Here is a 21,786-nt window from a genome sequence, read left to right as displayed (position 1 = left end):
TTCATTAGACATCCTTAAAACTGACCCGGTAAATTCCATTAAAAAAAAATGGAAACTTGTCGTTTGTCTTTAACATATGGACATGAGAATTGAGAATCACGAAGCGGTAAAACTTAACAAGGACTTAATTGTTAATCTCCAAACGGTAAGAGAGAGATTCGTAAGAAATGCAGAATTCGAGAGGACTTGTTCAATTTTGACACGACCAAATCCATGGATGAGTGCAAATTATTAGTGAAGATTCTCACCTTGGCTGTCTCAAATCTCAATCCCTCTTGCTCCCCATTAGATTAGTCAACGTCTCAAACTTCTCTACTCTCATAACAAATCTCTTGTTCTGTGTGTTTCCTCACTTGTCTGTGGGTCTCCGTGTACGAGGACGAAGAAAACCCATCAGCCATTGGGCACCACCCAGACAGTCTGCATCTGACAATTCGTCACTGGAAAAACAGGGGAGGGAAGCGTGTCTCATCTTTCGCTGGCGTGGGACTATAGATCTTGATTGGGATGGACAATGATGGAAACAGAAATGACGCACGTTCAGATTCAAGATATTGAAATGACACGGGTGAGTTGTGAATTTCTACATAGAGTTTGTTGATTGCCCGAAATTCTTATTGTTTTTTTATGCTACATTAAGTGCATACAACTTTACAGCTAGGGTTCTTGCTAGTAGGTTTAGACAAGTGTGTTCTGATCTTGATAACTAAGTACTGTATCAGAAGGTTTGGGCGCTGTGGTTGAACTTGTAATTGTTATCCATTGATCTAAAGTTGTTTATGGTTATTATTTACATAATTGAAGGTCGTAGATGCACTCCTGGCTTCTGTTTCTGTACCCTGTGGGACTATAGTGATATCTTACTGGTTACTTACATTGCCATGGTAATGAATAGCTCAAGTCATGACACGAATGCAACAATGTGCCTAAGAATTAATGATTTCTTAATTGCATTTTCATATTAAACAACTACGATTGAAGTGCAGTCGTGTTAAAAAGCTGCAGAAATTTTATTTGCTTCTTTACGCTGTTGATGATTGCTGTAGTAATTTGGTCCTTGTTAGCTAAATCCGCCCAAAAATCTGATTTGTCTTCCAAGTAGTTTGTTCGTTAAACCATGCTCATGATTTTGCAAGGATGGAGGGATTGCTAAATTTCCATGATTGTTTATACATTTTCAGTTTAATTTCTTAGAATCTTCTCTTTACCAATTTGACACTCAAGGGACTCATGTAAGAATGAATCAATCAAGACGTATCATGAATATATGCATACAAACACATTGATCTGTAATTATTCTATTGTAACCTATTATGTTCTATAGAATATTGATGTCCTCAATTCAATTCTTGCAGACAGTACCCATCTAATATCCAATGTTGAATCAAGCTACAATGTCAGAACATTTTGTTTTGCTAGTGTTGTTGTTGGTATTTTCTAGCATTGGTCATGTGTGGGGTGCAAAAATAGGTCATAAAGCTCCTTGGAGGATCCACACCCTTTTCTCTGTGGAATGCCAGAACTACTTTGACTGGCAGACGGTCGGCCTCATGCAAAGCTATAGGAAGGCCAAACAACCTGGACCGATTACACGTCTTCTCAGTTGTACTGATGAGGAGAAGAAAAATTACAGAGGGATGCATTTGGCTCCCACTTTTGAGGTGCCTTCAATGAGCAGACACCCCAGAACTGGGGACTGGTAGGCTTCTGTTCCAAACTTTATTTGCTTTAGGAATTTAAATTCAATTATGAATTTTAGGTTAGGTCCTGCTGTTCGTTCATGTTAAAGTTATCTCCGGTTGCACCTTGGCATTATGGCCTGATTTTGGCAGTCTTTCTCCTCTCCCATATTCCACTTTGCGATGAATTTCAAAATTTTCCTTTTCTAAATGAGATACATACATATCATTTTATAAAAGGGAAATCCCTTTTCTGTGATAGAGGCATAATTTATAAATCATTTATTTACTATGCAGGTACCCTGCAATAAACAAACCTGCTGGAGTTGTTCACTGGCTCAAACATAGTAAAGATGCAGAAAATGTTGACTGGGTTGTCATACTGGATGCGGACATGATAATTCGGGGACCCATTATCCCTTGGGAACTTGGGGCGGAGAAAGGCAGACCTGTTGCAGCGTACTATGGGTATTTAATATTTTCATACTTCTCATCCATTTTATCACTTTGTTGCTTAGTGGTATAGTGTAAGCAGCAATTGCACCCCTCACACACTGTTGAAATAAAACAGCTTATTTAGTATTGACCAGTTATAACAACTAGAGTGGTACTCATGCATTTGCACAGAACTTGGAATAAGCCACATTGTTCACAGCTTATAAATAGCATGACATCCTTTTGTCTGTGGATTTTTTATTTATCTTCAAAGTATTTTCATCTACTACTACTACCACCACCACCACCACCACTACTACTATTATTGGAGAGAGAAGGAATGAGTTATTGTATATTTGTATTGCAAATTAGAGAATAGGACCTTCATCAAACTTTAACTGGGGATCTTTTGACTTGGCATTGAGGTCAAGTTATCAAATTTGCTTTGTTTGAACCTTGTTAAGTAGTTCATATATATTGTATTATATATTCAGTCTTTTTCATATGACTTACTGAAGTTGCTATAAACATAACCAACATTTCTCCTCCAGATATTTAAGGGGCTGTGACAATATTTTGGCCCAACTGCACACTAAACACCCAGAACTTTGTGACAAAGTTGGTGGCCTTCTGGCGATGCATATAGATGACCTGAGAAAATTGGCACCTATGTGGCTTTCGAAAACAGAAGAAGTGAGAGAAGATACAGCCCACTGGGCAACAAATATAACTGGTGATATTTATGGGAAAGGATGGATTAGTGAGATGTATGGATACTCTTTTGGTGCTGCAGAAGTGAGTTTGCTGCCCTAATTTCTTCATGAGCACCACAAAATATTTTATTTATTGTCTTACCGCTCAAACCCATCTGGCACTTAGCTTGATGTGCTTGACTTTTCAATTTTTGCCAATTACTTTTGAGTGTTTCCTTTTTCTTTCTTTTGACTCCCTTGTGGGTTTTCCCCTCCTGTTCCAGGTTGGACTTCGGCACAAGATCAATGATAACTTGATGATTTACCCAGGTTATGTTCCGCGAGAGGGAATAGAGCCAATTCTGCTTCACTATGGGCTACCATTTAGTGTGGGAAATTGGTCGTTTAATAAACTAGCTCACCATGAAGATGATATTGTTTATGATTGCAATCGGCTCTTTCCAGAACCTCCTTATCCTAGGGAGGTATGTCAACCTGTTGAAGGAAATTATGGTCCTTTTTCAATGGCCATTTTGCTTGTTTTCTCGGGACTGATTTCCTGTGTTGTTGATAAGCAAGCATTTTGGTGTTTGCATTATTCATTATTATAAGCTTGTTGTCATTTTTGTGGACTCCAGCTGGTCCCTTAAGCTCAAGTTTCAATCTCAATATTTTGCATTTATGTACAGGACATGTTGGATCAGTTATCTTTCTTACTTTTCATCTTTTTACTTTTATTTTTAACCAGGGGGCTTAAATTGGAAATTTCTTGTTGCAGGTAAGGATGATGCAAATTGACCCTAATCAAAAGCGTGGGCTGTTTCTCAGTGTAGAGTGCATGAACACTTTAAATGAAGGTCTTTTATTGCAGCATGCGGCTAATGGTTGCCCTAAACCAGCATGGTCTAAATACTTGAGTTTCTTGAAAAGCAAAACCTTTGCCGAGCTAACTAAGCCTAAATATGTTAATCCTGCTACTCTAGAAATGATGGAGGATAAGGATACCGTTCAAGAACCTGATGATGATGATGATGCTGGAAAGCCTCATCCTAAAATCCATACTGTCTTTTCCACAGAATGCACACCATACTTTGAATGGCAGACTGTAGGGCTTATGCACAGTTTCCGTACAAGTGGGCAGCCAGGAAATATCACTAGACTTCTCAGCTGTAATGATGACGACTTAAAGCAATATAAGGGCCATGACTTGGCACCCACCCATTATGTTCCATCAATGAGCCGACATCCATTAACTGGCGATTGGTAATTTTGTTCATTCCAATTGTATTATGTTGGGCGTTAGTCCTCTTAGTTGCTTGTTGTTACCTCACCAAAATCTCAGTGAGCTGGCCTCCTTAATATTCTTTTCATTGTCACTGAAGCTTTATTCATCCTAGTCAAAGTAGTTACTTACCTTTTTTTTTTTTTTTCAATTGATTTTTTCTCTGATTATCATTGCTGCATGATGTGATTTATAACTTGAAAATAAGATCATTAGTGTTTTTTATGCTCTCTAGTCTCTAGTATCTTACAGCTTTTAGTTCTAGATATTCCTGTCAGAATCTTTCCAACCTTCTGAGTTGCTTGATGTGACTATTTAACTCATGCAATGATTTTGATGTCCTAAAGATGTGGATATTGATCTTCATTCATTAAATGTGTTTGGTGGTGATCACATTTCATTCCAAACAAATTTTGATTATTTATTCACTGCCGTAGAATTGTTTATATTTTTCTTATGCTGGATGTTGCTTGCTTAAGGATAAATGCACAATAGGGATTGTCATATGGTTGTTTCATGCAGTGTGAAGTTATTGGGAGGTCGCTTGTTCATAGTTTTTCTATTTTTCTGAATGATTGAGAGTTAGAGGATAACAAGTCTTGGAATTTTTGTTTCATTTTAGGTATCCAGCAATTAATAAGCCTGCTGGAGTGCTTCACTGGCTCAACCATGCAAACATCGATGCAGAATTCATAGTTATTCTTGATGCTGATATGATCTTGAGAGGTCCAATCACACCGTGGGAGTTCAAAGCTGCCCGTGGCCGGCCTGTTTCTACTCCATACGAGTAAGACCAGTGAATTTAATTTATGGTGGTGGTCTATAAATTTTGCTGCTGATGTCCAGGCAATATCAGTAGCAGCCAAGCGCATGGACGAATGTCTGCCTTTTCCTGTTTTAATGGCCTCTATTTTGATCATTATTACTCATTCTTTATTGCCCGCCTTTGTTTCTGGGCAGCTATCTTATTGGTTGTGATAATGAGCTCGCAAAACTTCATACGAGCCATCCTGAGGCTTGTGATAAGGTTGGTGGAGTAATCATTATGCACATTGATGACCTACGACAATTTGCCATACTATGGCTGCACAAAACAGAGGAGGTCCGGGCTGATAGAGCTCATTATGCCAGAAATATAACAGGAGACGTATATGAATCTGGGTGGATCAGTGAGATGTATGGTTACTCATTTGGCGCCGCGGAGGTAAGATGCTTTTTTTTTTTTAAAGCATAAGTTATCCTAGTAGGTTGTGGGCATTTATATTTTAAATTTCTCCTCAAAAATATGAAACATATTTCATAGCTGTAACTGACAATTCTGTCTATGCAGTTGAATTTAAGGCACCGCATTGAAAAAGATATACTGATATATCCGGGATATGTTCCTGAACCTGGTGTCAAATATAGAGTTTTCCACTATGGATTGCTCTTCAGAGTTGGGAATTGGAGCTTTGACAAGGCTGACTGGAGGGAAGTTGACATGGTTAACAGATGCTGGGCTGAGTTCCCGAATCCGCCAGATCCCTCAACACTCAGTGATTCTGACACGGATGCTCGAGAACGAGACCTGCTTAGCATAGAATGTGTAAGAACACTGAATGTAGCTCTGCGCCTGCATCATGAGAGAAGGAACTGCCTCATTGGTGGTTCCTTGTCCAGTTCAGAAGGCAATGCAACCAATGAAACGGGAGTTTCGAGGAAGCTCGGCGACTTTAATGAAACTTTTGCTTCAAGAAGCAATCACATGTCAGCAAATTCTGAGAAAGATGGGATGCTCAGTTCTTTCAAGTTCTGGGTGATAGTATTGTGGGCATTTTCTGGCCTGGGTTTCTCTGTGGTCATTTTTCTTGTTTACTCAGGTCATAAGAGAAGAGGAACAAGGATGAAACACCATAGAAGCCGGAGAAGAGGCTTGTATCCCGGATACATGGAAGTAAACGGCCGTGATCGGCATAGCCGTGGTGTTGACGTACCTCTGTAACATCTTTTTTCTTTATCATGGTGTAAAGCTGAGAGGTCAGAATTAATTTAAGACTATTATGTCATGCAAGGATTACAATCAGGTTTGCAAGCCGTAAGAGTGCACCAGAGGGAGCTCATGCTATGGCTTAATGAGTTTCCTCCGGTTGTGCCTTGCACAGTTTTTAAACTCAATGTTGTAAACTTATTTAGAAACAATTTGTTACACATTTTTCCCCAATAAGTTTGAAATATTAATTATTAATGATAGAAGAATAGTTTGATATCCAAAGCTTTAATTCAGGTAAGGCTACTTATTCTCAGGGCCACGTTAAGATTTTCGGCTTTGAACACCAGATCTCTAGGATAATTGGAAAGATTGTCACTAGTTGTTTTAGTTAATACCACTTACACTTCTTACATGCTCTGATTGGTGGCTCTGTCTTATTTTCTTTTCTTAAATGCTGTCCCATCTATCTTTTCAAGCATATCGTTTTATTTATAAACCATAAATCAGTTGCATGATGTGCAAACGAAGGTCAATTAGTTCTCTAGATGTAGTATTACTTAAAAAATCAAACAAACAAAAATCATGGTAAGTCTGCAAACATGAGAAGAAATAAATATTTTCATCTAAAAAGAAGAAATAAATATTTTCAAAATTAATACAAATAAATGAAATCATCATACTAGTATTTATGAAATCTTGTCATTTGTTCAAAAGTGATTTGAGTTTCGCCCTTCTTAAATTACATTATGGAAGAAATTAACACATAATCTCACATAAGTAATTCAATTATTAGAAAGTCTCACAACAAATGACTATGTATGCCACTCATTTGTCGCAGGATTTTTATTTTATTTTATTGATTAGAGTATTTATGTGGGAGCAGAGAGGGATTTTTCATAAATAATAATAAATTATTTTAATGACCGATGATTTTAAAAATACGAGTCCATTTTCAAAAGCAGCCCTATGCTTCTTCGTTACAATCCCTAGTTGTTCGAATTCACTGTAAAGCCCGCTCTTCTATAAACCCTCTTCGTTTTCCCTCTCCCCAAGCTCCTCATTCTCATCCCCTCAATCATGGAATGGAATCCTCAGACTCTCCAATTCCTCTCCGAATGCTTCCTCCACACCCTTTCCCCCTCGCCGGAGCCTCGCCGCCGCGCTGAAGCCTCTCTCGCTGAGGCTGCCGACCGTCCCAACTACGGCCTCGTAGTGCTCCGCCTCGTCGCCGAGCCTTCCGTCGATGATCAGATCCGTCAGGCTGCTGCCGTCAACTTTAAGAACCACCTCCGTGTCCGATGGGTCCCAGCTGCTTCGGATGACGCCAATGTGCCCACTTTCTCCCCGATACTTGACCCGGAGAAGGAACAGATTAAATCATTGATAGTGCCGCTGATGCTTTCGGCCACTCCCAAGATTCAAAGCCAACTTAGTGAAGCTTTGGCTGTAATTGGTAAGCATGATTTTCCGAAATCGTGGCCTGCGTTGCTTCCTGAGCTCATTTTGAATCTTCAGAAAGCATCGCAGGCCTCTGATTATGCCTCTATTAATGGTATTCTTGGTACTGCCAATTCTATTTTTAAAAAGTTTCGGTACCAGTATAAAACCAACGACCTATTGCTTGATTTGAAGTATTGTCTTGATCTTTTTGCGGCGCCTCTACTGGAAATATTTCTCAAAACGGCTTCGTTGATTGATGCGGCCGCAAACCCTGGAGGACTTGCTGCTGATCTTCGTCCCCTTTTTGAGTCACAGAGGTTGTGTTGTAGGATATTTTATTCATTAAATTTTCAGGAGCTGCCTGAGTTTTTCGAGGATCACATGAAGGAGTGGATGACTGAATTTAAAAAATACCTCACTACAAGTTATCCTGCACTTGAGAATAGTGGTCCTGATGGTCTGGCACTTGTAGATGAGCTTCGAGCTGCAGTTTGTGAGAATATTAATCTTTATATGGAAAAGAACGAGGAGGAGTTTCAAGCATTCCTGAATGATTTTGCACTTGCTGTGTGGACTCTACTCGGGAATGTGTCCCAATCTTCTAGCCGTGATCAGCTGGCTATCACAGCAATCAAGTTTCTGACCACTGTTAGCACTAGTGTGCACCACACCTTGTTTGCTAGTGAAGGAGTAATACCACAGATTTGTCAGGGCATTGTGATCCCGAACGTAAGGTTGAGGGAAGATGATGAGGAACTCTTTGAGATGAATTATATTGAGTTTATTAGGAGAGATATGGAAGGTAGTGATCTTGATACTAGGAGGAGGATTGCTTGTGAACTACTCAAAGGGATTGCAACACATTATGGGGACACTGTCAGAAGCATTGTTTCTGCACTAATACAAACTTTATTGAGTTCGTTTGCTGCAAATCCAGTGGTAAATTGGAAGGACAAAGATTGTGCTATATACCTGGTAGTCTCTCTTGCAACCAAGAAGGCTGGAGCTAGTCATGTCTCAACAGAACTTGTTGATGTACAGAGCTTTTTTGAATCTGTTATTGTCCCAGAGCTGCAGAGTCCAGATGTGAATGGGCATCCTATGCTCAAGGCAGGTGCTCTCAAATTTTTTACGATGTTCCGCAGTCACATATCAAAACACATAGCATTGAAGTTTTTTCCAGATTTGGTTCGTTTCCTTTCTGCAGAATCAAATGTTGTTCATTCTTATGCTGCAAGTTGTATTGAAAAACTCTTGTTGGTGAAGGATGAGGGAGGTAGAGCCCGTTATACATCAGCTGACATTAACCCTATTTTCCCTGTGCTGATGAACGGTCTTTTTAGTGCCCTGAAGCTCCCAGAGTCTGAAGAAAATCAATATGTAATGAAGTGTATCATGAGGGTTCTTGGGGTTGCAGATATATCTGTTGAAGTTGCTCGAATCTGTATTGAGAGTTTAGCCTCTATTCTTGGTGAAGTTTGCAGAAATCCAAAAAATCCCATCTTCAATCATTATCTCTTTGAGTCTGTGGCGATTCTTGTAAAGAGGGCCTGTGAGAGGGATTTGTCTCTTGTATCCGTTTTCGAAGCAAGTCTCTTCCCCAGGCTTGAAATAATATTGGCCAATGACGTTACTGAATTTTTCCCATACACATTTCAATTGCTTGCTCAACTTGTTGAGTTGAACAGGCCACCTGTTCCAGCAATCTACATGCAGATATTTGAGATCCTTTTATCACCTGAGTCTTGGAAAAGAGCTCCAAATGTTCCCGCACTTGTGCGTCTTCTCCAGGCCTTCCTCCAGAAGGCTCCACATGAGGTCAGCCAAGAGGGTAGGCTGAGTAAGGTGCTTGGCATATTTGACTCACTTATTCAATCTCCTGGCACAACTGAGCAAGGATTTTATGTGCTCAATACGGTCATTGAGAGTCTTGAGTATGCTGTCATTGAACCTTATGTTTCTCACATTTGGGCTGCCATTTTCAGAGAGCTTCAAAAGAAGCGAACAGTAAAGCTTATCAAGTCTCTCTTAATATTCATGTCACTCTTTCTGATTAAGCATGGTCCTTCTAACCTTGTTGAGACTATGAATCGTGTCCAGCCTGATATATTTACTGTGATTCTAAAGCAATTTTGGATTCCTAATTTAAAGCTTATTACCGGAGCTATTGAACTCAAGTTGACTGCTGTTGCTTCAACTAGACTTATATGTGAATCTCCAATCTTCTTAGATGCTGCAGCTGCTGAATCCTGGGGGAAGATGGTTGACAGCATTGTCACCCTTCTTTCACGGCCAGAAGAGGATAGAGTTGAGGATTTACCTGACATGCCAGATTTTACTGAAAATGTGGGTTATACTGCCACCTTTGTTCGTCTTTACAATGCTGGAAAGAAAGAGGAGGATCCTCTGAAAGATATAAGAGATCCCAGGGAATTTTTTGTGGCTTCATTGTCCCGACTTTCTTCACTTTCTCCTGGGAGGTACCCTACGATCATTAGTGAAAATGTCGATCCAACAAATCAAGCAGCATTGGTTCAGCTTTGCCAAACTTATAATCTCGTAATAGCCTGAGTAAGTAGAAGTGAATGATGCTTGATTTCCCATTTTTTGGATCTGCTAATTATTGGATTAGAAATGTTCTGAGTGTAATAGTTTTGTCAATTTTGCTGTAACATTTTTTGCACAAGTTTTTTCCTTACCAATCTGTCACTTCATTGGACCTTGCATAAATTTATTGTTATCAATTAGTATTTATGCTTCTTTTCATCATGCTTTTATAAAGCCTCTGGTCCTGATTATAAGACCTCATTTGTAGACAATGAGGTTTTATAATTAGGACAGGAGGTAGTACATAAATATAGATACAATATAATTTAAATTTTATTGTGCTATTTCCATGATAGACAGTTCTTGGTTGCTGCTGTTCCTACTTGGAAACCCCCCCCCCCCAAAAAAAAAAAACTCTTGGTAAGAAGCATAAATAGACATTTTAAGGAATCATAAAATATTCAGCTTTGGCAGAAATAGCAATTGTAAATAAATAAATCTGAATAGCAGGAACTATCAAAATTTTATTATTGTTCAATAAGCACAATTGGAAGAATCAAAGCTGGCTAAATATGTGTGTATGCTGTGGCCCATTCAGAAATCGGAGGTCTTTAGGCTTTATTTGATACCAAGAATACCAGTTTTGATATGCTTATCTTGGAATTTGTGAGATTTTAGTACGGGAAGTGTTTCGTTATTATTGTCAAATAACAGGAAAAATCTGAGGTGAGGCTGATGCTTGTCATGCACTCTTTCTATGAAAATTACAAACCTCGTATGCTTTTAATGCATAAAAATTTCTCTGTTTTTAGTCTCTATTTGCTCCAGTTTCTTAGGGTCCACTTTAGGTCCATATCTCCATTGCTGTTACTGAGATGGTCAACGAGTCTTGTGCACATGAGCTGCTCACCTTATTTAACGTTTTCTGATTGGGTCCCGCCATGTATTGTGCTAGTCTAACCAGCTGCCTGTGCTCATTGGTGCGCAGCTGTTGAGGGATACCTTTGCATGCAACATGATAGAATATCTCGCTCCTTTGGCAGTCTGGTTGAGAAATTCCCACAGTTGATATTTTATCATATTTGTGCAAGGACTGAGGTTGAAACTTACAAGTGCACCTTTTACGTGTCTAATGATTTTCAATCCTTATTATTCTATCTACGTTATGCTTCAATGGTCCATTTTGGTTGAGAATGAGTGATATTAATTCTTTCTTTAATAATCCATTTGTTCTACTCCACAGGATTATATGCTGGAATCGAATTGATGGTGTTATATTGGGTTCGGAAGAGTGTGTCTGCGGGCATTTATGAGCTAGGTGATGGTATTACCCTGATACAAAGTGACCCGATCAAGTATTCAATCATCCATTTTTGCTTCTGCCATGATTTTACACGAGGCAATGGGATTTTTCGTTGGCATCTTGGTTGAATCCATGAGATCTCTGCATGTCTTCGGAGTGTCGTGATCTGTTGGGTTTCGGTGTAGAATTATTTACTGTTCTTGCCATTCCATGTCTTGCTGTTTTTCTTTTTCGGTATGCATATGAACAAATTGTAACAAGTACTAAGGTCCAGTTTTCTATCTTTTTCAAGATTGCATTAAATTCTTCATGTGCAATTCTTGATTCCATATTTCAGCTTCAATCCAACATTTCGCGACCCAAAAATATATGAAAACCTTGTGACCACACTTCAGGCGACAAGTCCTTTGACAATAGTCGGTTACTTGGGTCAAGTTTGAAGGTTTGTTTTCTTGTTCTCTAAGATGAATATATATGGGCTGAAATTTATTACAATTTCCTTGGGGTTGGCACCCTTAGACGGTCAAGTGCTTCTTATGTTTTTTTGTTGTTATTATTTGACGGTCAAGTCCTGACTTTGTTATAATTTTTTTTTTTTGGCTTTTTATATAATGTTACATAAATTTTAAAACAAGCAAAATGCTGGGATTTGTAAAATACTTTTGATTTAATATTGATGTATGCTACTACCTGCGTTGTGTGTATCAAAACACTTCACGAGTCTTGCAAAAAAATTTTTTCCTATTTTTTAATTTGAAAAGCTAAAAAACTCCGAGTTGAGAACTGATTATTACGAACAAAAAAACAAAAAAAAAAGACGTGTGAAAGTAGGATTCATTATTGATAGCTGATAGGAAAGTTTGACAAATTTTAAACTAAGACAAATTTTTTTTTACGTATTTATTTTATATACTATCTAGTGAGGAATTGATTATTAATGGACAAAATTTCTCTCTTTTGGGGATCAACATGGGGGGTCAGCCGGTCAGTTGATGATTGCCCCTAGCCCTAGCCCTGTTTCAATAGGAGCAGTCTTGATTGTCATCATTCTTCATTGATGTCCAATTATGTTTGTGGGCTTCCTTTGAATTGGATCACAATCTGTCAGTCACATCAACCCAAATGATGTCAATAAAATCTTTGGGATTGATCAAGAAATTTGATGACATTTTAAAATTTTGTTCGACATTAAATGCGTCATATTTAAGCCTTTTTTTCCCCCAAAAGATCAAACCCTTTAAATGGGTGAGGCAAGCAAATATTAGAAAACATATAGAATCAAAGTCTATGATCATGCCATTCGTGAGAGGAATTTACATTCAAGTTCAATACTTTGAATTTTGATTAGGCCTTCTCACTTGGACTAGTCAGTGACGCAATAGATTTATTTATTCGTTTGTTGTTTTGTTCACCTATTTTTCAATTTTCATGGCAATTACACATTGAGGTTAATGAATTTCAATTACTCTTTTTGTAATAAATACAAACACAAACAAAGAGTGAAGATTATGATCATGACAAAATTATCAAAAGAACTATGCAAAATAAATTTTTATTTAGCCTTTTTAAAATGCTCATTTCCTTTTTGTGGTGACACGCATTAATCTTCATAAGAATTGACTTACATCGAGTAAAAGTTTAAAAATCAAGGTGCAGCTAAGTCAAAATTACCGAGATAAGAAAATTAATTTTTTTCGCTCTTTTTGTTAATAAACTTTATAACCAATTATTATTTTTATTTCTTTCCGCGACTAACTTCTAATAACTCTATGATGCACATACCATTCAGTAATATTTTAAAAAACTAGTTTACCTAGTGACAAAAAAATTTATGCACAAAAAGAAGATACGAAGGATCTTAACTCAACCAATCCATGTCTTGCACCCACATTTTTCCTGAGCCACGGACCGCAAAACGAGAGAAAGAACAAATGAAGTTGCAAAGGAAAATCACTGAGAAGATGCCAAGAAACACAACACACACACATTAATTATTTGAAGTTGAATAACAAGAAGACAATAATTTGAGGCCTGATTGACATTGTCATAAAGAAATGGCTCTAATTAAACTAGCTATAAAAAGTACAACCATAAGCTGCTTCCACTAAGCATTCTTTAATTACCATCTTTTTCCATGGCATTAATTAATTAATCAATTAACTCTTAAACAAATATTTTCTTGCTGTGAATAATGGTTCTTTGTGTCTGAAGACACTTTCCCCCACCCCAATAACATCTCTTTCTGTTCTTTTTTTCTTTTTTCTTTGTGAGGGATTTGATGAGAGGACAATCATGTTTCCTCTGTTTGATAGGACCCTTTTGGCATTTGCCTTTGGGCTCTACATTTATATCACTCTACTAAATGGTCCCCCCACCCCCACCAAAATTATATATATTTTTGCATTATCTTAATTATTAAGGCCTCCCTTTCATGTTTCTTATTCTTCCCTTTCTTTCATTCCTTTTTTCTTTTCCTTTATTTCCCTTGCTCAGCAAGATTTTACATTATAATAGAAATACGAGGTGTAAAAGAAATTAGGTTGGAAAATTACTCAAACACTATATTTTTATTTACGAATTTGATAGAAAATATTTTCAAAGTGTATGTGGCATGTCTTTATTTGTGCCTTTTAAGATCATGAATGTAAATTGGTATTGCTTGATGCAATTCGATTTTACTTATCTATGTGCTTACTTGTCTGTTTGTTATCTACTATTATTGCAAATGTGCTTCATTTTATTATTCTTTCACCTAACCTTTAAGTTTATATAATTGCCTTTTTTAATCTCTCTCAATCCTTCATTGCATATGTAAATTTGGCCCTATGATCATTATTTTCCTTTTAAATAACCGTGCTTTTTTTTCCATATCAAATTTAAATAACAAGTGCTATGGCCATAGAATTCAACTTCGTTGATTTTGAAATGAAATAGAAAATCCCTAGTTTCAATTTCTTTGATTTTTGAAGCCTGCCGGTGGCCCCCAAATGTTTTAAATTGGATTGTTCATTTTATAGTATTCTTTTTCAATTATGTTTTAATGACAATTAGTTTCAACTCCTGTACAAGTGCGCATGTAGATTCAAGGCTTTGCTTGAGTCGTATGGAGTTTGGAAAAAAAAAATTAATTCATATATTGATTATTTAAAACTCCATTCGTGTAGGTTATGGTGCACAAGAATTTGATTTATTCTGTTTCATCTGGGTTAAAATATTTCTGTTTTCAAGATAAGCTTATTAATAAATGATTTATAAATAAATCTGTGAACCTTCATTAAATTTTCCTTATCATGTGATGCAAAAAAAATGTACTTATCTAATGAAAATTTTGCGTCTGTTATATCATTAATATTAATATCAACAGACAGACATATTATTTATTTTTAACACTTGCAAAAATATTTTAAAAGTTTTTTTTTTTGCCTTTTTAAATGACTCCTACCTTTGAGATTCTTAGCACATCAAGTTTGGATTAAGAGCATGTTTCGAAGAAAAGTGTACTTTGTCCGTACGCTCCCGGTCCATTCTAAAACCTTTTAGTTTTTGCACTATCATTCTAAAATATTTTTTTTCCAAATATATCTAATATTTCAAAATACTTTTTAGGGGCATCTAACATCTTAAAATATTTTTAATTTTTTTGTTTTGATATTGAATTCACCAAAAAATATTTTTAAGCGCTGGATGCGCATTAAAAATACTTTAATGTATTAAATATACTAAAAATATTTTACGATACTAGGCACACCTAAAATATTTCAGGATGCTGAATGCATTATATAATACTCCTCCAGTCCTAGATATAAGACCCATATACCAGTGTGTATAAAGATTTTATATTTAGGACCGGACGAGTACTTCAAAATGCTGGATTTACTTTAACCCTTTATTTTTTTATGGGAAAAAACTAATAAGTAGAAAATGATTTAAGCAGGATTTTTCTTTTCAATATTTTCGATCCTTAGAACACCAAATATAAAGTTGTATTATTTTGTTAGTGATACAAAACTTTATTCTGGTCTCTTAATTCTATAAAATATCTCATTAATTGTCTAACCCTAATCTTGTCAGTTTGATTACTGCCAAAAAATATCAAAATTATAATTTTAAATGTTGACAAAATATTTATCAATGTTGACATATTAAATATATTTTTTGGATAATCATGGTTAGCATAAAAAATTATAATTTGAAACTAACAGTTTTTGGATTAAAGGAGTCAAAAATACTTTATAAAATTAAGATATTAAATTAAAATTTATACAAAATTAGATGACTAAATATGCAATTTTACTGTAGTTTATCTTATCTAAGCAATGGGCGCATATATTCCATTCTAATATTATGAAAATTTCACGCCATATACAATGAATATTGTTTCTTTAAAATAAATAATTTAGTGAAGAATCAGCCTTATACTATAATTTTTTTTCCTTTTAATTGTATTTGCGAGCGGTAAATTTAAAAATGTAAAAGTACATTTTATAATTTATTTGAAAAGCAAACCAACATTAGGCATCTGATTCTCTGTAAAAGTCAACAATAGGTTCACATCTTTTCAATTATAGTCTATAACATTCACATTTTTTTTTTCAAAAGATCAAGATATTTAATAATTTAAATATTCCTACACCTGGTTGTTCGACATATAATCTCGAAAAAAAGAGAGAGTAAAACTACATGTCATTTACCGTTATCAAGCTTGGATATTTTAAGTTAAAAAGATTATAAAGTATTTATAAAATAAACGAGAAATAAAAATAAGTTGAAAGGGAAATCTTGTACAGATTTTTCTTTCTGTCACCAATCACCATCTCACTCTAAAACCTTTTAAATAGTTTAAATTTAATTTAAACGACTTCGTTTTTATCATGATTTTCTAATAATTTTGTGTGAAAATAAATATAAAATCAAATGAATACAACTTGTTAATTATTAGTCCATAAATATGATGATTTATCCTATCCAAAAAAAATGATCATTATAGATAATATGAATAAAAATATTAAGATACACAATTAAATATGGAAATCGTAATAGTGTAATACATTATAGATATCACTATCCTTTTTTAATCATAAAATTTATATATTTTTTTAACTATGTAACCCTATTCCTATTGAATATATATTAAAAAAAGTTTCTATAACAAAAAATAGTTTTGATACAAAGGATCAAAAAGTGCATTTTAACAAAACTAACACACTGTTTTTTTTCAATAAACAGCCAACTTAAATAAATTTTTAATATCTATAAATTAGTTATTTAATTTATATAACCAGGATTATGGGTTAAAATGAAGAAGGGGGACCCGCAAATCAAACCTTAAAAATAGTGAGAAGGTGCGATGCCACCCAGCGTGGAGGGGAGAGGAAATGCTCTTAATAATCGAATTCTCCATCATTGTCTTCACATGTTTTCCAACTCCAAATGCAATTAATAATTCTTTAATCTTTCTTAATTTATTGATTTGGATGTGCAGATTTCTAAGTTTTATAACTCATAACACCTAATCGTGCTCATTCTTTATTAAAACCTATGCCACTTTGCACTAACACCTAGATTCACTGATAACATTTACGTTTCATCTCACACCCAAAAAAAAAATGTTACATATATATATGGACTGTAATTAATAAGAAATGTTGACTGGTTTAGTGTTGATAAAAATTGATTTACTCCTCTAATCCTATTTATAAGGCATTTTCAGTATATTTCACACAGACTAAAGAAAACCTTAAACTTCATTAGCTCTCATTTAAAATTTAATGACTTTTCAACTTTATCCATATTTAATATACTCCTCTGGTCCTATTTATAGGATAGAGAGAAGGTTTTTTTGGCCTTATTTATAGGTCACTTCATTAAATTTTTACTATGAATATACCATATTGTTCTTCATTTATTATGGTGTTGATAGTTATTTTTAAAAGGTTTATATATTAAATAGGGGTAAAGTTGAAAAGTTGCTATATTTTAATGAAGAGTTAATGTAATTTAAGATTTTTTTTGGTCTGTGTGAAATATATTGGAAGTGCCTTATAAATAGGACCAGAAGAGTATATTATACCTCATATAAACAAAGTCAACACAATATAATAAATGAGGGGTAAAATTGTATATCTATACAAAAAATTTCTCTCAGTGTCCTATAAATAGGATCAAAAAATATCTTTTCTTTCTGTCTTATAAATAGGATCACAGGAGTTCACAAAAATGTTTACTAATGCTGACACTGTTCTCTTAAAAAAGAGTTAAAAATGAAAAGTTCATGAAATGTAAATAAAACATAAGTAGGTGATACTGGAATAGTCAAATATCCTTCACTATCTTCGAAACCTCTAACATCCTTTCATTAATCTTTTCTTCTTCCTTTTCTATTTCTTTGTAATGCAAAAGATTTACAATGTCTAAGAAACATAAATTAAATTGGTCTTCACATGGAGGGAAAGAAGAAATTAAGAAATTTAACGAGTTTAATTTAAAAAGTTAGAGAAGTGGAATTGTAAAATTTTAATAAAAAGACATGATAGGATAAAATAATAATAATAATTAATTGAAATTGTCAATGCATATCTAATGTGTAAATTGTATCACACAAGATAGCGTAAGGTTCTGACCTAGGCCTCCTTTCTCTTTGATGACATCTTTTTATCCATATGTTTGAATTTATATCACATAAATTTTTTTTCGTCTTTTTACAATTTTTTGGTACATTTATTTTTTACAAGTTAACAATGCGTTTTTTTAATAAACAATCTTATATCGTTATTGAATATATTCATCCATTAAATAAATTCACTTGTTATGCGATGTTTGTTAGACTTTACAAGTCGTCCCTATAAATCTTCCTCTTCTTTTTTTGTTTTTTTTTTTTGTTTTGGTAGCGACTCATCTATCATATTCCTTCCTTCGTGATTCATGCTAATTTTCTAAATATGATAAACAGCCAAAGGGTATAAAAAGGAGACATTATTTTATGGTCCCAAAGGGAAGCAATGTGAAAAAGGGAGTCCATTTTTGTTACAGTGCCTCCCCTTCATAACCCAAAGAGAAGATTCTTGCAAGATACCAATCTTTATGGGATGAAAAATAAATTAATGTTGAGGAGTATGATCATTTGGGTCCTGAGGCCAAAAATAAAAAATAAATAAAAACAAACCCATATTCTTTTCCAAACCATACAATGATAACCATAATAATTTCTGATTTTTATTATTTGCAGTGATGGAGGGATCTGATCCCTAATCTCAATGGAATCTATCAGATTTACATGATAAGCCAATTGATCTTTTTCTTATTAATCATTACTTTTTTTTTAAGTGGAGGCGAGAGTGATTTCATGTGTGTGTACATACATATATATATATATATATATAATCATAATGTGAATGGTGAAAATCTGGGGCAAGGATTGTTGGCCATTATAATTTGCTTAATCATGGTGGGGTCCTAATAATTAGGAATAGCTTACACTAATAAATCCCACTTTCATATATAAATAAATAATTGTGCCCTTGGCTCTCCACCACACTTTTTCGTCTTTTTTCTTCTCTAAGCACCTTAATTTCTTACATTTGGAAGCTTTGTATTGTTCATTATTACTATATAAATACAGGAATGCGTGTTTACAGGGTTGTGTTGATTTTATTCTCATCAAAAATCAAATCCAACCCAACGGTTTCAACTTTCAACCAATTGTACCCATATTCGGTTGGTCTACCACAACTGATTTGATTTGTTTTTTTTTTTTGCTGGTTGATTTTTTTGATTTTTTATTTTAGTTTGTATTGGCCTGCTTCGAATTTAATAAATGTAGATTTTATAAAATAAAACCACTAATATAAAATATTAAAAGTGCAGAGAGCTCTATTAATGATGGCCTCTAAACATCATAATGTGTTTATAACTCCACACCAATGTTGTAATTGTTGGTGAATTACTCTATATCATAACTTATACCAACACTGGTCATTAATATAAAAGATAGTTAGAGGATTATATTTGGTCAGAGATAAAAGATATCAATACAATTTTTTTTTGAGTTTATAATTTTTTTTAATTATCTTTAATTTTCACCAAATTTAGTATTACTCTACGTGATTTAAAATATCTTTAATTTAAAGAAGTCAACACAAATTTATTTTATATAGTTAACTAACTTAATTAATTTTATAATATTCCCGGAGGATTTATTGTGGTAATTTATTTGACTTAGAAGGGTGGGGGTCAAATAGAGTGGCTTGAGATGCTTTTTAATTGCATTGTTAATATATCATTATAAGTGATGTTTTTATTGGCATCGACCAGTGAATATAGGTTTATAAAAAGAATAAGAGCTACAAGTTGATCAAATACGTTTAAAAATGTTGACCAATAAAAACAGGTTTATAAAGTAATAGGAGCCACAAAGTTGATCAAATACGTTTATTTAATTAGAAATCTTTGGGTTGAAAATAGTTGTGTGAATTTTAGAATTTGGGTTTGTGGAAGTCACAATAACATAAATTAAGCAAAGTTGAAATCAATTACCAATTATTTACAACATATAAACTAAAGAGAATGACTTTGAATCCCCACTCACACGGCTGAAAAGTGGCAGATTAACAAGTCTCTACTGGGTTGAACTTGGATTGGCCAAAATAAATAAATAAAGGTTAAAATCGATTCTCATTCAAGCATTCCTAGCAAAGTCACAACTCACTAGTACCTAGAAATATGAGTAATTATAAGACTTTTCTTTTAAATTTTTAAACCAGGTTAATAACTTAGCAAAATATTCATCGTTAATTAATATTTTTAATGGTAGAAAATGACATTGTCCGAATTTTATAATTTCAGAATAAATTTACACTTGTAAAAATTTCGAGCACCCCACATTCCAACATAAATTTATATCTAGACAGAATCTTTTAGTATGTGCGGCTTTTAATATCTGGTTGATACTAAATATAATTAATAAATCAGTAATACCAATAAACCTTTTCTTCCGTAGGCGTGCGGAGGCTTTTAGTAACCACCAGGGGAGATTAGAAATTCCCAATCACCAATCGTACGGAACAGATGAGTTGTACGGACCCTCAACTGTTGAGGTCACGAGCGAATAAAACTCAATTACGTGTGTGATTGCCTAAAAGAAAATGAAAGATAATAAAGCAGCAGAAGAATGAGTCAAAAAAAGGTTTTGCTTATTGTAGAAATGAGAGATTAAAGGTGCTGGGAAGGGACTTGTTAATAAATAAAGATCGATTCTTAAAGCAAAATGCCCTCTCCTTTTTAATTACTATTTCATTTGAGAATCCAAGAAATCTAAATCTTTCACCCCAGATGCATATTCATTGTCGATATCGAATTCTTAGTTGATAATGATTCATTTACAGCATTTATTTTTTTAATTATACTAATTAGATGCTTTTGGGACAAATTCTTGTTATCTGTTAGTAGGAATTTTCAAACAGGTTAATCCCTTCCACCCACTTGTCTATGCTATGTATCATATTAAATATCCTTTTTCTATTGGAAATCTGGTCCACTGGCCTGACATTTAAAAAAAAAAACTTTTTTTAATATAAAGTTTAAAATTTGTTAACTTAGCAGCATCATCATCATAATTTTTGTTATTTTTAATTAATACTATATCTGATCTTAATTACAAGACCTGGTTTATAATCAATAAATAAAATTTTATAGACAGTATTTAATACTCCTCCGGTCCTAATTATAAGACCCAATTTACTTATTTGAGGAGATTAAGGAAGTAAGTTAAATTGGTTATTTATAATAAACAAGTGTTGTCATTCCTAAAATATCCCTGCTAATTAAGTATATTGGCCATTATTAGAAGGATTATCTTGGAAAAAAAATGCATAAATATAAGAGACAAAATAGATTGGGGTCTTATAATTAGGACCAAATAAAAAGTCAAATGGGGTCTTATAATAAGGACCGGAGGAGTATCTAAGTTCATGTGTTATAAAACTCCGAGAATTGGAATAAATTGTTAGGTCGATAATGTGAGATGAAGTAATGACAATTGATTATTGCAATAATTTTTTTAAAAAAGAAATTGATCTATTTATAAATTAAACTACACAAAGGTATTGATTTGCACCGCAAAAGTCTAACGGGGGGCCTAATAACGAAGCTTGCATTAGAAGAGCGTGCTAATTAGCTGCCTAAGCTTAGCGGAACAAATAAGCAGAAATTAATAAAGTTGGGCGTATTAAGTTAAGACTTTAATTAAGCTTAATTTAATCATATGGTAATTGGGATGCCACTCCACCACCACTAGCCTTTTCTTAATACATAAACCGCATTAATAGTAATATTCTTCCACCGGAAAGCTGTATATATGTTAATATTAATATATATTATCTTATTCCTGTGTCTCTTTGCAGTTATTATTTATTATATGATAATAACAGAATATTTGATCTCCG

The 21,786-nt window shown here is 34.3% G+C and overlaps 2 protein-coding genes across 3 annotated transcripts; both read left to right on the top strand.

Annotated features, from left to right (window-relative positions):
* The first annotated feature begins 204 nt into the window (after positions 1-204).
* Positions 205-6,346, top strand: LOC114736218 (peptidyl serine alpha-galactosyltransferase). 2 transcript variants are annotated; one of them, XM_028923999.1, is made up of 9 exons: positions 205-568; positions 1,360-1,699; positions 1,977-2,147; positions 2,666-2,909; positions 3,091-3,291; positions 3,585-4,069; positions 4,711-4,875; positions 5,049-5,292; positions 5,419-6,346. In XM_028923999.1, exons 2-9 carry the CDS (start codon positions 1,377-1,379, stop codon positions 6,067-6,069), a joined length of 2,484 nt encoding a protein of 827 aa, XP_028779832.1. In that variant the 5' UTR covers positions 205-568; positions 1,360-1,376; the 3' UTR covers positions 6,070-6,346. The 2 variants fall into 2 exon arrangements, with proteins under 2 accessions (XP_028779832.1, XP_028779831.1); XM_028923998.1 differs by having other exon boundaries at positions 1,356-1,699.
* Positions 6,347-7,054: 708 nt separating this feature from the next.
* LOC114736217 (exportin-2) lies at positions 7,055-11,842 on the top strand. Its single transcript, XM_028923997.1, has 2 exons — positions 7,055-10,068; positions 11,288-11,842. The coding sequence occupies exon 1, from the start codon at positions 7,135-7,137 to the stop codon at positions 10,066-10,068; it is 2,934 nt and encodes a 977-aa protein (XP_028779830.1). The 5' UTR covers positions 7,055-7,134; the 3' UTR covers positions 11,288-11,842.
* The last annotated feature ends 9,944 nt before the right edge of the window (positions 11,843-21,786 follow it).

This window comes from Neltuma alba, unplaced genomic scaffold (genome assembly GCF_004799145.2).
Source record: "Neltuma alba isolate B1F8T4 unplaced genomic scaffold, ASM479914v2 tig00013319_pilon, whole genome shotgun sequence".
Taxonomy (NCBI): Eukaryota; Viridiplantae; Streptophyta; class Magnoliopsida; order Fabales; family Fabaceae; genus Neltuma; species Neltuma alba.
This window is presented reverse-complemented; position numbering and strand designations above follow the sequence as displayed.